Genomic DNA, 17,828 nt, shown 5'->3' with positions numbered 1-17,828 from the left:
ACCCAAGATCAAGGAACACTAGCTAGCTGTTGAACTCATCAAGTTTAATTGCTAGTGGTGGGGTAGCTATATATATAGCTACGGTTTCGACGGCGAATTTCGACAAATGGAATTAGGAGGGCATGGATTATTATTAATGTCGTTGGTGCAGCAAGACGGGCCGCTGCCAACGCCGTCTGCTGCAGCGAAGGCGTGCGGAGTCGCCGCCGTCGTCGTCGTCGTCACCGGCGGCGCCTCTGCGGCGCCGGCGGCACCCTCTCTCGCCGGCCCTGCCGCCGCCGCAGCAACAACCATCATGGCGACAACGACGATCAGTACTCCGACCTTCACTCTCGCCATCATATCGATCGATCGATCGATCTCGATGCAATATATATATATGTGGTTATAATTTCTTCAGTAGATTGGAAATAATATATTCTCTACGCTTGGAGACGTAGCTAGCTAGCTAAGCTGGAATTAGACGATGGAGTTGTGCGTTTGTTAATTTGCTGTGTGTTTATTAGACGATGCATAGAGGTATTTATATATAGCCTGCATATATCGATCAATAGCTAGGAGTAGGTAACTAGCTAGAGGCCGGGTCAACTAGTCTTTTTCTTTGAAACTTCACAACTTTATTTCCATTTCACAAACAAACTACTCCTACATATGGTTTATCGTAAAATTTGTAGGAGGGTCAACTAGTCCGTAAAAGGATTTGAAATTCGATCAAGGTACCTGACGTTTTTGACGGATATATGCAAACTGATATGAAGATTGATTCAAAGGATGATGCAGAACTGGGAAGGTAGCGACATGGATTATCAGTAGTTTGACAGTCGTTACACGTTGATCTGGGACAAGACCTACCGACTCTAGACTTCATATTTTTCTCACTTGTACTTTAGCTGTTCGGCAAGTCAACCTAGTAAGTTACGACTAGCATATTGCTGATTTGGTACGTGCACGTGTAACCAGTGTACATCCGATCCAATAAGGTTTGCCGGTACTATATGCTAATCAAGTACTACCTCCAATATTTTAATGTATGACGCCGTTGACTTTTTATCCAACGGAAGAAGTAATTATATACGCACTATTCTATTCAAAGTGAAATGAAAAATATTCACTATAAATTTTAAAAGTGTAAGTTCATTCAAAATTATAAAAAGTACTGTAAAATTGTTACGCATAACATTCTACTCCTCTCGTGGTACTATTAAAGATCAATAGCGAAAGTGACCGTGGCGGCCGGTAGATATACTCGGTTGTGTTCATCCAAAATATAAGTCATCCTTGTTAATTACAAAGCAAAATTTAAAATAATTTCCATAAGTGATTGTATTAAGACGATGGACTAAAAGATAAAATTATTACTGCAACCGCTTAAAATTATTTCAGACCACCTATGAAAATCGTGGTTTCTGCAATCGCTTAAAAATTAAGAAATAAAACAATCTTATTTTTTTAAGGCAGTCATTTGAAAAAAAAACCAACACAAGTATAAAATAAGCCGCACATTCCCCTCCCATTCTCCTTGCCCCTCCCTTGATCTTTCTCCCATCACCATCGTCTCCCAAGAAGAGCGGCGATGGTGGAAGGGGAAGGATGGAGGCGGCCAGATCTGACAGAGCAGTGTTAGGGAGGAAGTTGCTCGATCCGACGGTGATGGTGTTTGGGAGAGGCATATCTTATGACAACAGTGACAAAGGAGGAATCAGAGGGACGGCGGACGGCGGTGAAGGAGGTGAATAGTGAGCGGTGGTGCTTAGTGGCACGTAGGCTGGGTGGTTTGGTGGGTTGGGCCTCAGACAGAAGGCACCTGAGCCGGTTTTCCTTGCTGGGCTGGACAGATCAGCCGAGCCCAGCGCACATTAAAACATGCAGTTTCGAGTTGACAATTTCACCTGTGTCGCACACCGATCAAGTATATATGGACTCTCGATATTCTGAACGAGGCATTGAAAATCGTTTCCAGAATATTCAATTCATAACCAATTATGCTGTATTTGAGATAAAAAAGGTACAGGGGGAAACATGCATCCTCCAGCTGAGAGATATTACAAATTTTATAACCCATTAATTAACGAATGACACAACTCATGCAATTAATTAAAACAATCGCGCTTGTTAATTACTACTCCCTCCGATTTAATTTTAATTGACGCTTTGGACAATGACACGTTTTATAAGATATAACTTTGACCTTATTTTTCTATTATAATATATACAATAAATAAATGCATGTTACTTTTATTATAGTGTTTTGAAAGACAAATCTATATATGTTTTTCTAGTTTCTTTAAACTAAATATTTTTAAAGTTATTGGTGGTCAAAGTTATAAAAGTTTAACCTCAACTTTGTCCAAAACGTCAATTAATATAGAACCAGAGGGAGTACATCAATGGCCCAATTAAGCTACCGCCCGTATGCAATTACCAATTGATCAGCGTTATTTTGAACTGACAAAAAAAAACAGTAACAAGCTTGAGCACTATATATATACACACGCGCGATAGATATAGCTAGTTTATTCAAACCAACAGCTACTATTTTTTTTTTCTCTCGAAAGTACTGTAAAGGATTTCACGTTATATTGAAAGAAATAAAATTTGTACAGAAACAAAGGGAAAGAAAGGGAGATGAGAAGAAAAAAGACTAAGGCCTATTCTCGCAGCAACATAGAAACGGAAGCAGATTCAGTGATATTCCCTGTGACATTGAGTCACTGACATGTGGGACCCACATATGCATGGACCCACATGTCAGTGACTCAATGTCACCGAGAATGTCACGGGGGAATGTCACCGAATCCCAATCTCATAGAAACGACCTATGACCTATGCTTGCTAAAGCGATAGCGTCGGCTCCGCTGGCCTTGCCAGGAGCCACAAGGTGACCTCCTACGCTATGGCAGTGGCGACCTCCGCCCAACTTCGGTGTTGTTGGTTGAAGACCTTGTTGTTAGTTGTTACTCTCCTTCCAAATGGACCATGCCCCCAAGGCCGCGATGGTGTTGAACCCATGTCTCTTCTCTTTTGGGACTTTCATATCTAGCTCGAACAGATCCAAAAGAGAAAAGGGCGGTTCAGTGGAGAGGAAGGAATAGATCAGGCCTAGACTAGAGAGAAGAGCCACCACAGCTATCAGAATGTGGTAAATAGTCTCTTGCCGCTGATCACAAAGAATGTGATGGTCCAGATGATCCAATTCGCGCTTCTCCAATTAACCAGTATGCATGCGCTCCAACAGTGCCTGTGGGCCACGAGCCACATGAAGTAGCGACATTTGGGCACCTCCTGATGGGCTTATGCTCGAACAGGTAGAGTAGGATCTGGAGCTAGCTGTCCCATTTCCAAAGGAAGAAGTCGACACTACTAGAAAAATCATTTGTTGTCATGAAAAAAATCGTGGCATCAATACTAAAATTGTGGCAATAGATACATGTTGCCACAATTTTAAAATCGTTGCTAGCCGTGGTAATAAATAGCGTAGCAATAGGTTCTTGCAACGATTTTTATTTAGTGGTAATAAATTTAGATGTTGCCACGGAATGAATGTGGCAAAAAGTCATATTGCAACACTTCGTATCGTTGTAATAAAAATTATTGCCACTACTCCATATGTGGCATTAGTTTTATGTACCAAAATAAAAGTTCAAATATTAATCTATCATCCTATCTATTTATTCTATTTGTTTTTTTATATCGTGTCTTGGCTAGGATTTAAACCCAAGACCTATCCTTCACGCGTGCTCTTCTTTACCAACTCACCTACACATCAGTTCTATTGGAAAATGCATATCGTTCCATTTGAGCCTACCTAACTGAGATTTGAATCATAGATTTGAATATCTAAAAGATTTCAAATGAAAAAGTTATGACCTATAAAATTGTAAATCTCGTCGAGAGCTATAATTTCCATATAAAATTTGTCTCAATCCGTGTCCATATGAAAAAATAAAGTTAAATTTGACAATTTTTTTGTTGCAACGAATTTGTTGATCGTGGCAACAAAAAATAGTGAAAAGTACCATGTACTATATAAATTGCCAAAAATATTAAAATTGTGGCGATAGAACATGTTTTTTGCATAAGTACGATTTTTTGTGGCGATATCTCATTTTTCTATTGCAACAAAAGTACTAAATAAAACAACGATTGTAGATCGTTGCGATAAAATATAATTATTTGCCACAGAAAAATTATAATTGCAATAGTATAATATATTACTACGAATTATTTTTTGTTGTAATAATTTGGTGGCAATAGCTCAATTATCTTGTAGTGCGAGTTGGCTTGGGATCAGCACCGTTCGCTGGACAAGCTACCACAGTGTGATGTATTCCAGGATGCTTGCACTACTGCCAGGGGGCCGTGGAGATCACTGATCCAGTGGTTGTTTTGCAGTGCACTTGCCATGGTAAGCCGATGTCTTATATGCACACGGGAATGCGCTCGAACACCGCTAGCGCCCAGAACTACACTTGCGCACTATTTGCAACTATCAATTTTTAGAACCCCATATAATTCAAACAACAATGTGAATTATATATTATATAATAGTTTCTTACGTTGAATCTAAAAATCTTATAACATTAAACTATACTTCCTCCATCTATTTTTGATAGTCATATTTAATCCTGGCACACATACCAAGGATAAGTAATTCTACTTATCATCCATTTAAACATGGTACTAGTCATTTCTCGTAAACAAACGATTCATTAATATTTACATTTCTCAATGCCCATGTAGCCAATCATATGTGGAAGAATAGAGAGTCATGCAATAAATCCGAGAAAGTCATTAAGATGATAGGTTGTTGAATTGAAATATGCCTATTAAATTTTTTTTTCAGATTTGAAAATATGTCTATCAAAATTAGATGGAGGGAGTATTAATTTTTAAAAACCGATGGTGAGCAATTATTAGAACAAAAAGTAATTTTAAAAGAAGGGTAGTACGTACGTTGAATCAACGTCTTTGTTCATGTGGGGTGGGCATGTTTATCAAGTAGTGAGATCAATGTATTTTACAAAACTCATCTAGTCCGAGGATGAGGAAAATATTATTAAAATATCTTTGAAAGGAGATTGAAATATAGAGGAGCTTGTGAACTGAGCGTAGCTTAACAACCTGTTAGGTTCACCGTGGTGAAATCCGTCCACCTGGATTCAAGCATAATAGTTTTAAAAAGGAAAGCATAGAGCATAAGAAAATGGCTCAGCTCCAGATTTTAATTCGCAGAATGTTAGCTTTTCTCCGTGAGGTACACACTATGCACTCAAGCATTATTGCATCGAGAGAATTAATCATTTACTTATTTGTCATTCATATGGACGTATACATAAAATACATATGCATACACATGAAAGCATTACGTACATATATATATACCTGGATTAATATATATTCAATCAAACCTAAAAAAGAAAAATGATATACGCAGGGTTACATGAAGCTGGACTTGCTACATATAGTCCTTACTGTTCACTCCAATACTACGCCTCTTATTATTCAATCAAAACCTGAATTAATTAGTAAGCAGATGAATGATATATAGCTACATATAGTTCACTTTAATTAAATCCTACCAAAGATCACTTTAAAACACTAGCGCGATTTCTTGGTGATCAATCTCAATATCTCATTAGGTCGATCTGCTACCTACGGCGCCGACGGCGTCGGCGGGCAAACGCAACCATTCGGCGGCGGTACAGAGTTGGAGCAGCAAGAGGGGCCGTCCGCCGTCGCCCGCACCGGAGGCGGAGTAGTCCCTCCGGCGCCGGCTGCGGGCTCTTTCGCCGGCCGCGCCGCCGAAGCATGGAGCGTCGCCGACGTCGCAACCACGGCGAGAACGAGGATCACCGCGGCCATCGTCACTGATCTCGGAGCAGCCATATCAATTGAATCGATCAACGACCACTCACGATGCTATGTACTGTATATGGTGTCTTGCAGTGATCCGAAGTAATTTGGTTCCTAACGTTGAAACTGCAAATTAATTTAGACGAGTTGGGGCGTCCATGCATGGCGTTATATTTATAGTTATACCCATGTATGAGATTGAGATAATTAGGGCCAGCTTGGAGGAAGGAAATTGAGGCAAGAACCTGACGTTTTTGACGGATAAAATGTGAGAATATTGATTCAAAACATTCCATCGTTTAACCGATCGTATACATGTTCACACAACAGGAATGAGTTCGACAGTCTCGTCAAGCGTTCTGGGAGAGAAAGACCTGCTTTTTTTTTTTTTAGAACGGAGAAAGACCTGCTAGCTCTATATTTTCTCACTTAATTATCAGCAAGTCTTTCTCACGTATATTTTCTCACATATCACCAAGTCAACCTACTAATCAAGTTAAGGGGATACGCTAAAATGCACCCTGCAGGATGCGTAATATCTGATAGTAAAAATTTTACTGTTAGGTTTAATACGGGAACTTGTGATGATTGCACTCTCAGTAAAAAAAATTATTGATGTCGGGTGTGTTTTAATTATATCGCACCACAATTGCGATATAGTATGTCTTTCAAGTAGGAGTAAGATATCAGCATTAGTTTTTCTTTTAGGGCCTGGATGTCAACGGTGGATCGATTTAGCTAGATGTTAATAATAATATATATATATATAAGCTTTGTATACGTCCATAAGCTAGCTAGCTAAAGATACCTTTCCATTTTTTCCTTTTTAAGATAATAGAAGTTATTTACATCTCCGGTCACTGCCACACATACATACCAACCAAGTTTTGTTGTTGGAAAAATCAGTCTCCAGTGAGCAATAATTTTTAAGTTTCTACGTCATCCACGAGTAAAAAAAGTCTATCAGGCATTGGCTACCAATTCCAAAAGCATATCACCACTTTTGCATAGTATGCATATATATAGACTATCCTAGTACTCTTTTAACAACATAAGAAAAAAATAAACAACTGGCAGAAAGAAAACTGATAAGCTAGCTCTTAATAACTTACTCAATATAGAATTACAATTTCTTCACTGTACTTAATTACCAGCTGACATAATAAAGCATATACGTTCTAAATAAATGTAAAAGGCATTACGTTAATTCAATTTGTCTCGTAAAATTGACTTTAGCCAGTGTATTTTGTTTGTCTTTGGTCATGTGTTAAAGACTTCCAAACCACATTTCATATATATATGAAACCATTTCAGGTCTAGCTAGTCGATGTTTGAAGCCTTTAAAGGTGCCTATATATTGGAGACCATGCATGCCAAATTAAAGTAACTTAATTACGTTCGCCTCACGGCCTGTGAGGTTTGGTTTGGACTTGAGACTGAGACCGGCAGTCTTTAAAAAGAAAAGACAGACGAGCGGCATTTGATCCTAGATGCATGTACCATGTATACATGCAATGGAAGAAATATTCAACCCTTGGACTGAACACATTCATATATAAGTCGACGGTATATATGTGCACGTGTTTTCACTGTTTTTAAGTTGGCATTTTGCTAGATATATACTATTAATTACTGTATTGTGGTGCGTTAATTTGCACTATACACTACTAGAAGATGACTAATTTTCTTTATGGTTGTAGGTACGATATCTTTGACGATTAAACCTATTAGTGATATGGGAAATATCACTGATTGTGCAATTAACGTCAGGAAATTTAACCGTAACGTGTGTTCACGTCAGGAATAATTTCCCTGACGGAGATTCTACGTGCAAATTAATTTTCCCCGACAAGCTAGTTGTGACGGTATTTTTCTGACGTTGACATGTCAGGACCTATTTTCCTGATGGTATTTTATTTATTCCAGACAAGTTTTAGCCGTCAGAGGTATTGCAGTTTCTGGTAGTGATAACTGGGGAAATTTGGTGGAAAAATGTTGGCGGTTAGTACCTAAGAATTCTTTCATTGGGCTACTGTACAGTGTGTTGGCTCCACCGGCAATGCCTGTCCTGTGAACATTTTCATGTTAATCAATGCCGAATTACCAACAATTACTCTGTAAGCGGCACTGATAGTGTAGGTGTATTTGTGCCGGTTGTAAAATATTAGGCACATATATAAGTTCCATGAGCTAAAAAAAACATCTAGCCGACTCAATGGCGCTTTGAGCCAGAGGCGCCATAAATAATTCCATTAATAACTCACAAATTTTGGATGGGGCATTGGAAAGCCATAGTAATTTGAGAAGAGAAAAATTAAGACTTTGAGGAAAACTTTCGTGAGATTTACATGATGTGTAAAATGTGCTCCAAAACGCTTATGTATTAGGGTATTCGGTAGAAATTTTATAGGCCAATTCAAGGAGATATCCAATCCTACAAGTATTTTCTCAATGAAAATTCTTCTTGTTTCAAGGGTTGAATACATGAAAAAAAATTATAGGATTAAAATCCTCTAAAATTTCTTCGGTCCAAAAACGGTGCCGTACGTAACAGATAGTTATACAGATCTCTCTTGCTATTGTAAATCACACTTTTTTTTTGACAAATTCTCATATATAACTTTGATCACAACGTTTAATTAGGACTACATATGTTCTGTCAGATAATTATAGTTTCTATATGGAGAACATACGAACTATACCTACTATGTATAGTTACACTACTACAGAAATACTTATTAGTGCCGGTTGGAAAGGCCTCATAGGTGTCGGTTTCGGGTCCGACGCCTATTAGTGACATCAATGGTGCCGATTCGTAAACCGCCAACACCTATAATTCTATAGGTGCCGGTTCCTGAAACACAGAAATCATAAAATTTACATAATATTACATTCACATCCTCCACAAAAATCACAAAATCAAAAAATATTACATTCACATCATGCACATCCACATCCTCCACATTCACAAGAAGACTCATTTTATAACTCAAATCGGAAGATTGTACTACCCTCTTCTCTTCTCTTGTTTCGTTTTCCCCCTTTTGAAATCGCATGAACTTTATTTTTTCGAAGGTGTGGAATTTATTTTTTCGCGTGAGAAGAGTGTTATGAAAATAAATACAGAGTATAAATGGTGTCATGGATCTGCATGGCTGTATCGAAAGCTACATGCAAGCTTAGAGAAAACCTTTTAGCTAGTTTATGAATTTGCATGGCTGTATCAAATAAGTGCCGGTTCTTGGTAAGAACAGGCACCTATTGTTCTGCACAGCACGAGTCCACATTGGTGCTCGTTTTTTTGTTAGTGGCCTTGTTGGCGGAAGGGTCATAGGTGCCGGCACCAATACTCCTCACTCAGGGAAATTAGACAGGAAACGACTTATAGGTGTCAGTTGGTTTGTCTGTATGAAGGTTTTTTATAGTGGTTGCAGACCATATTAAGCGTATATTTATGTATTATGTAACATCGCAAAAATATTATAGAGCCCTTGAAAACAAAGAACCACCTTCTTTATTTCAAAATAACTTGTAGAATACAGGAACAAAACAATTTTAAGGATAGCTGGTTAATCACAGAAAGCAAAGGATAGCTGCTTAATCACAGAAAGCAACTCTGCTATCTGAAACAACATAAATTAACCAGCAATGGATCGATATACACACAAGCTATAGCTAGCTGGCCTAACTAATGGTTCAATATAATCTCTTGACCCCAAAATTATCAATTAATTAATGGAAATACATTTATTTATGTTCCATCCCTAAGTTGTACATTACAGCAGAAACCCTTATTGGTACCGGTTGGGAACTGGCTATAGGTGCAGGTTTCCTAGCAGGAATCAAATTGGGGTATATTAATTATTCGTTTACTAATTTATTAATTTATTAACACATCAGCACAAATAATTTATATATAGAAGACTCTTAAGGCTTAGAGCTAGGAGGAGTGCATGGTGTTTTGCCGGGATTATTGATACTGTTGCTGCAGTTTGAACTGCCTGCCAAGCTGACTGCAGGTAGCCCTGCACCAGCGGAAGGCTGATGATCGGCGGCACGGCCACCTCCTCCTGCTGCTGCAGGACTCGCCGCCGCGGCGAAATCCTCATGCAGCGACGCCGCCATGGCGACCAGCACCAGCAGCATCACGAATGCACCTTTGCCGGCTGCAGCCATCTGCAATATTCTCTGATCGATCGAGGCAGGCCTTCAGGCTGCAGCGAGCTATAAATTAACTGAGATGATAAAAGCAGTAGTGTTAAACTAAGACTGTATGTATATATAGCTCTTATGCTTTGCTGCTAGTTGATCTCTTGGTGTTGGTGGTAATCTAACCTCTCATGCATGGCTATTTATAGTTTAATTTCGATGGATTAATGGATGTGTTTCTGCCTATAAGCAACGTACTTGACGGAGGGGTTAGCAATTCAACCTGTGGTACTAATTATTAACAAGCATGGCACTGGTAATTTACTTTTGTAGCACATGCATGCATCTAGATTTTTCTTTTTTGATGCAATTGCGTGCATATGTGACCAGTCTAGATCACGCAAATACTGAAATGTTTAGTGATTGGATGAAACCTGATGCAGCAGGTATGCATAATTACAACCCATTTGACGGCCAAATAAATAGACCGTCCAATCAGTTAGGATACGTTGAGTCGGTCGGCCTTTGTCGTCGCACCTGTGCTTCTGTTTGATCTGAGTACTAACATCGGTGATACCTGTGAGTATCATACACCTTCCTAGACATGATATACCGGCGTGGTGACGTCCCTTCTCTCATCTGTCCTATGGGTGAACCATCAAGAGGAGAAAACCTTGTTTTGGATATCCGGAATAGCGATGATGACATTTAAAATATCGTAATTTTTTTTGAAGGCGTCGAATTAATATGGAGGTTCTCTATTAGTGCAATGTCCTTGTGACAGCCTCCTTGTCGGATCGTGTGGAGATTATGGGTACCCCATACCCACACGGCATAGTTATCCGACTAGTCATAGGGGATAACTCATATATATGAAATATGTAACAGATCATGACTTGGGTATTACGTTTCCTTGTATATTATGGAACGGCCTAAAGTCCTGATTTGGTAATATTGTAAAGTAGATTTAGGAAACCGATACCGTGTTGGTTAAGGTTTCTATCTTGTAATCCTGCCCCCCATCCTATATAAGGTGGGCAGGAGGCCCTCTAGGGGGCATGAGCACATATGATCGTCAGATCTATACTACACCCGACGGATTCAAATCCCCAAACAAGAGTAGGGTATTACCTCTCATCGAGAGGGTCTGAACCTGTCTAAATCCTTTGTCTCCGCATCCATCCACTTTTAGGTCTCGTGCGCTACCCCCTTTTATTATTGCCGAATTTATATTTCGACAGTTGGCGCGCCAGGTAGAGGTGCGTCGAGTTTATCGTCCACGAGTGCGATGGAACTAATCTCCGGCGTCGCCGGATTCATCAAGCATGTTCTTTTCGTCTCGGATTCAGTCCAGCCAAAGGGATTAGTCTCGGCGATTTCATCGATTTAATCTTTAATATCACTGGCTTTGCCGCTTCAGTAGTCAGATTGTTTTCTAACGGCAGATTAATTTCCTGTTATTCTCTTGATTTTGCATGCCGACTGAGATCAAAGATCAATGGCTGTCATCTCGGTGTGTCTGCCCAACACCTCGGGATCCCCAATGCACCATGTACAGATGCCGATGTAATCCGACACGGGAGTGGCGCGGAACAATAGGCAGTGCTTACAGCCCGCATACGATCGAGATCGCCAGCCACCAGATCCACATGCATGTGTTGACCAATCGACATGCAAAATTTGATCATCCAGGACACCTCGCCGGAATCATGCATCAATTAATTCATCAAGCATGCTTTTATGTTCCAGACATACATACACGGGCTTATATATACATACATATATATATATATATATATATATATATATATATATATATATATATATATATATATATATATATATATATATATATATTTATGCTTGTGGTACTAATCAGATTAATCTGTTAATTGATCTATTTTGCATGTATCCGGACCGGTTCATTCTGCTGCTGCCGACTGGTGTCCTCGCCTACACGGTTGGTTGGTCACACCAACGTGGTTAGGCATTCATATCTTCACCAACCGGCTGGACTTCGCCGCCGCCGACTGGTGTTTCCACCTGCACGGCCGGCCTATTATGCCGCTGTTGTCGGGTGTCTACGACTTCACCGCCGGCCTGCCTCCATCGCCGCCGACTGGTGTTCTCGCCTATACGGTTGGCTGGTCACACCACCGTTCATGGGCATCAACGATTTCACCGCCGACCTGCCTCCGTCGCCGCCGACTGGTGCCCCCGCCTATACGGTTGGCGGACTCCGCCGCCGTTGATGGGCCTCGTCATCTACACCGGCTTGCCTTCGCCACTACTGCCCGGTGTCTTCATTGCAATTGATGGATGACTTTGTTCCCACATCGGTCACCTCTATCGTCACCAAGGGGAATATTACAAAGCTAAGTCATCATTAATATTTTTCTTTATATGATATTTTTCTTTTCCTCTGCCTTACTACACCAATTGGTTTTCCATTGAGTAGTGAGTCGGGGGCTACAGATGTTATATCATATTTTTTTTCAATAATTTTTCATAATATTTATCTTGATTGCTTGCGAAATAATTCGAGTAACAATAAAGTGCCTATCGAGTTATGGAGTTCTATCTTCCTATGCTTTCCGTTTGGTTTGTCGATGGATAGTTGCCTTTGGGCCAATTCCTAGCACCCGGGGGCTCGTTGGATGGACCGAGTAACGCAAGGTGCTAAGTATTATTCGGAACAAATCAAAAGCATAGAGATAAGATAAATTTATTTTCTGCTCTTAACAATTGCAAAAGTACCCGAGTAGTAAATTCTGATTCGTGAAACTTTGTTCCATTAATGACGAACTCATGTCAGTCATATGCATGTTTGGGAAGTGCTTAGGCCGACTCCCGATGCTTGGGGGCTAAGACTAGTCGGACAGAGTGTTTAAACGTACGGAGTCATCTGCTCGGGGAAATCAAAATTGACAAGAGGAGAAATACATATTTATAAACATTTTAAAATACTTGAATTTTCTTCGAGTATTATATTTACATCAGATACTACTCATCCTATATGTTTGTTCTGCAGGATCCAGATCCATATATGCATAAAAGGGATTCATGGCTTTAAGCTTATCTACTACGCTTCAGGAATGGATCAGTCAGAACATCACCACTGGCATGCCGTCGTCGCCGCCGACTGGTGTCTTCGCCTGTACGGTTGGTTGGTCACACCACCGTTGTTGGGCGTCTACGTCTTCACCGATCAGCTTGCCTTCGTCGTCGCCGACTGGTGTCCTCGCCTGCACGACTGGCCTATTATGCCGTCGTTGTTGGGCGTCTACGTCTTCACTGACCGGCCGCCTCGTCCGCCGCCCACTGGTGTCTCCGCCAGCACGGCTGGCCTATTATGCCGCCGTTTGTTGGACGTCTACGTCTTCACCGACCGGCTTGCCTTCGTCGCCGCCGACTGGTGTCCTCGCCTGCACGACTGGCCTATTATGCCGTCGTTGTTGGGCGTCTACGTCTTCACTGATCGGCCGCCTCGTCCGCCGCCCACTGGTGTCTCCGCCTGCACGGTTGGCCTATTATGCCGCCGTTTGTTGGGCGTCTACATCTTCACCGACCGGCTTGCCTTCGTCGCCGCCGACTGGTGTCCTCGCCTGCACGACTTGCCTATTATGCCGTCGTTGCTGGGCGTCTACGTCTTCACCGACCGGCCGCCTCGTCCGCCGCCCACTGGTGTCTCCGCCTGCACGGCTGGCCTATTATGCCGCCGTTTGGTGGGCGTCTACGACTTCACCGACCGGCTCGCCTTCGCCGCCGCCGACTGGTGTCTCCGCCTGCACGGCTGGCCTATTATGCCGCCGTTTGTTGGGCGTCTACGACTTCACCGACCGTCTCGCCTTTGCCGCCGCCGACTGGTGTCTCCGCCTGCATGGCTGACCTATTATGCCGCCGTTTGTTGGGCGTCTACGTCTTCACCGCCGGCTCGCCTTCGCCGCCGCCGACTTGTGTCTCCACCTGCACGGCTGGCTTATAATGCCGCCGTTTGTTGGGCGTCTATGTCTTTACCGCCGGCTCGCTTTCGCCGTCGCCGACTGGTGTCTCCGCCTGCACGGCTGGTTTATTATGCCACCGTTGTAGGACGTCTACATCTTCTCCGACCAGCCACCTCGTATGACGCCAACTGGTGCTATCATCTTCATGGCTGGCCACGTCGCAGCCACCGCAAATAGGCGTCATCACCTTCAACGCAAGCTGTCTACATCTGCTCCCGACTGGTTTCTTCACTTCCATGGCTGCAAGATTCTGTCAGTGTTGATTGGCCTTATCGTCTTCACCACCGATCATCTCGTCTGCTGTTGACTAGTGCCCTCGCCTTTACGGCTGGTTTATACCGCTACCTCTACTGATGGACGTCATCGTTTTCATTGCTGGTCGCCTTGTCTGACGCCGACTGGCTTGTTCACCTCCATGGCTCCGCGCCTTCGTCATCATTGACTGGCGTCATCGTCATCATCGGTTTGCCTTCGCCGCCGCCCATAGTGTCTTCGCTTTCATGGTTGGTCTATTTTGCCGCCGTTCAAGGACGTCGCCGACTGGTTATGCCGCCGCCGACTGGGTGGAGCGACTTCATCTTCATTATCTTCGGAACTGGCAAACTCTATTGCCTCGACTTCGCAAGTTTTGCTACTTCACCAACCACGACGTCTACAAGAGCTTCGACATCTCGGCATGCACTTCCAGGTTCGACGCCGTGCTATTCTACTACAACAAGTGGTGTTCAAATCTTCAATATTTCTACTCGGACATCTTCAACATGCATCTTCACTCAAGCAATGACTACTTGACGACAAGAAGCTACAGTTCTCGACTCTATGTTCAGTTGCTTTCCAACTAACCAAAGAGTCGGGGGCTACACAAATACAAGACTCAAATTCGACAAGTTTTATGTCAAGATGAAGCAATCAATCAATCAACAAGTCAACTCTGGGAGTTATTATTTTCGTCTTCGCTTCAGAGCCGACATTTTACTTCAGCGACTCCAATTATTACACCGGCAATTTTGGCTTCTACACGCCGTCACAATCTACTCCAAAATATCGAGTTTGAGATTTAATCTACATGTTCGGGAGTTTGGAGTTATCAACCAATCAGCTCAGTTTAGACGAGTTGGACAACATCATCTACTTTCCTCCAAGTTAAGCATCTACAACAGCTATAACACTAAGTTTGATGGATTATCGTCACTGACATCATTACCAGCACCTCTACTTCATCGGCCCTGACGTCTCCGCCATTGCTAATGGATGGCTACGTTTTCACCTCCGGCTGCTTCTGTCATTGCCGACTAGTTATTTCGCCTTCACGGTTGATCTACTACGCAAATGCCAATGAGCATCTTCGTCATTATCATCGGCTGCTACACCGCTATTGACTGGATCACCGACATCGTCATCTTCATCAACATCCTGTCAAGCCTCTTCAACATAGCCCACTCTACTGCTATTGATGAGCAACTTCGTCATCATATTCGATCATCTCTATTGTTGCTAATCGTCATTACCGTCGGTTGCGTTTGTCGTCGCCGACTATTTTCTTCATCTTCATGATTGATGGATTTCGCCATCACTGTTGGTGTGCGTCTACGTCTTCATTGTCAGTTTGTTCTTGTCGTCAACGACTGCTGGCTCGTCTGTCACCAACTGATTATTTCGCCACCATAGCTGCACAATTCTGTCGCTGTTGCTGGACGCCTTCATCTTCACTGCTGGCTGACTTGTCTGCTGCCGACTGGTTTCTTCGCCTCCACGGCTGTGTGACTTCATCACCTTTGATTGGTGTCATTGTCTTTACCACCACCAACATCTTCGTCAGTTTTGATGGGTGATATCATCTCCATGTTAGTCATCTTACCTTCATATCTACTGCATCAGCTATTGCCAATGGACAATTTCAACTACTCCAAATGGATAAGCTATATGCTCAGGGGCTTACGAGCTCAAGCACAAGGATCATACCTTCAAGTTGGATTTTGTTCTAGATACAGGCAGCATGCACTCGTAGTACTGAGATTATTTTCTATGCTCGAAGACTGGACCAATCATTATTCCCCGTAAGGGATATCAACCGAATACTTGCACCAGTCGGGATTCATTTTTATATCTATTTTGGAGTATCCCATAAGGGATAATCACTCAGATCAGAAGCTATTCATATGAGCTACACATGGTCTATATCACCCGGAAGATTTATTACTCGGGAGCATATTACATGTGTCATCCTTTAAAGGGTGTCGAAGGCATATTTTTTGGCCTAGGCCTAATATGTGTGCAGCCTATATTTTCAGGTGTGGCCTGTCACGTTCTTTTAGGGACTTAGGCACTTTTTGCTTAGGCCAAAGTGCGCGTGATCAAGTGCCCAATACCTTAAAATCCTTTTATACCACAGTTATTCAACTTTTTAGGAGTTGGTACAATGCATTTTAAAAGGTGCCCTACAGTGAAGTTTTTTATAGCTGCCCCGCTGACTTTTTTATATAGTCAAGGCGCTGTTTGGGTTTATAAAGCAATTGATTGGATACAATATCATTGCTTTTTGCCATGTAAGTGTGCATTTTTATTGACCAATATTATGGCTTAGGCTGATTATATATTGTGGTTATTTTCCAGGCGGTTGGTAAATCCTTTATAAGTTTATTTACTCGGATTTTACACCACATATGCCGTATATTTCCGGGTGTGGTGAAACCATGTGTCTTTTAGGGACTTAATCACATCTGTTAAAGCAGTGTGCGCATGGCGTATGCCCAATACTTTGGAAATTTCATTATTCACAGCATTCAAGCTTTTTTATAGCTGTTTTGCGATGTGAATTTTCAATGATGTAGTCAACTTTAGGTTGCTCGCATCAATTTTTACAAAGCAGTCGGTATATCACTTGGATCGTGTTATTTGGGGGATTCACACTACATATGCTATATGTTGATATCAAGTCACTTGGTTGATTACAATTATCAAAACCACTCGGTTGGTTGGATTATTTATTCCTTGACTATATGCTTAGTTTGTTCAGCTAACCACATATAGTCGGAGGCTACACCTATTAAGTGCATTTAGTCGATGCACCTGACTTTATTTTTCAGCCCTCGACAGTCTTCAGATTTGGTAAAAGTACTCGGGGGACCATGGCGAAGATGATTGAAACACTCGGCTTTGGAGTAATCTAGTTCGAGAGAATATTATTTTTTCGACTGTGAAGGTCTCAGGGGCTACTGTGGAGATTATGGGTACCCCATACCCACACGGCATAGTTATCCGACTAGTCATAGGGGATAACTCATATCTATGTAATATGTAACAGATCATGACTTGGGTATTACGTTTCCTTGTATATTATGGAACGGCCTAAAGTCCTGGTTTGGTAATATTGTAAAGTAGATTTAGGAAACCGATACCGTATTGGTTAAGGTTTCTATCTTGTAATCATGCCCCCAATCCTATATAAGGTGGGCAGGAGGCCCTCTAGGGGGCATGAGCACATCTGATCGTCAGATCTATATTACACCCGGCGGATTCAAATCCCCAAACAGGAGTAGGGTATTACCTCTCATCGAGAGGGCCTGAACCTGTCTAAATCCTTTGTCTCCGCATCCATCCACTTTTAGGTTTCATGCGCTACCCCCTTTTATTATTACCGAATTCATGTTTCGACATATCGGGTTCAATGGTAATTATGGTGGTATGTTCCAGGAGAATGTCTGTTCTACAATTCAGCTAACTCCCAATGTTTTCTTCCGCTTTAGTTCGACATTAGTTCGGAAGTGGATTTTTGTCCCTCTAGTGGACATCCTCTCGTTTTGTGCATGTCGTCTAAAAAGT

At 41.9% G+C, this 17,828-nt stretch overlaps 1 protein-coding gene across 1 annotated transcript; it reads right to left on the bottom strand.

Moving 5' to 3' along the window:
* Positions 1–5,652: 5,652 nt before the first annotated feature.
* Positions 5,653–10,029, bottom strand: LOC127783753 (uncharacterized). The gene is made up of 2 exons (XM_052310922.1): positions 9,885–10,029; positions 5,653–5,867 (listed from the first exon to the last, which is right to left on the bottom strand). Exons 1-2 carry the CDS (start codon positions 10,027–10,029, stop codon positions 5,653–5,655), a joined length of 360 nt encoding a protein of 119 aa, XP_052166882.1.
* Positions 10,030–17,828: the final 7,799 nt, after the last annotated feature.

This window comes from Oryza glaberrima, chromosome 9, assembly GCF_000147395.1.
Source record: "Oryza glaberrima chromosome 9, OglaRS2, whole genome shotgun sequence".
Lineage (NCBI taxonomy): Eukaryota > Viridiplantae > Streptophyta > Magnoliopsida > Poales > Poaceae > Oryza > Oryza glaberrima.
This window is presented reverse-complemented; position numbering and strand designations above follow the sequence as displayed.

Excerpts from the sequence above, each read along its gene's own strand:
- LOC127783753 (XM_052310922.1), bottom strand. The coding sequence starts at position 10,029 with ATGGCTGCAGCCGGCAAAGGTGCATTCGTGATGCTGCTGGTGCTGGTC. Across the intron at positions 5,868-9,884 it reads CGATCATCAGCCTTCCGCTG|TGACGATGGCCGCGGTGATC; the intron begins GTGCAGGGCTAC and ends CTCCGAGATCAG.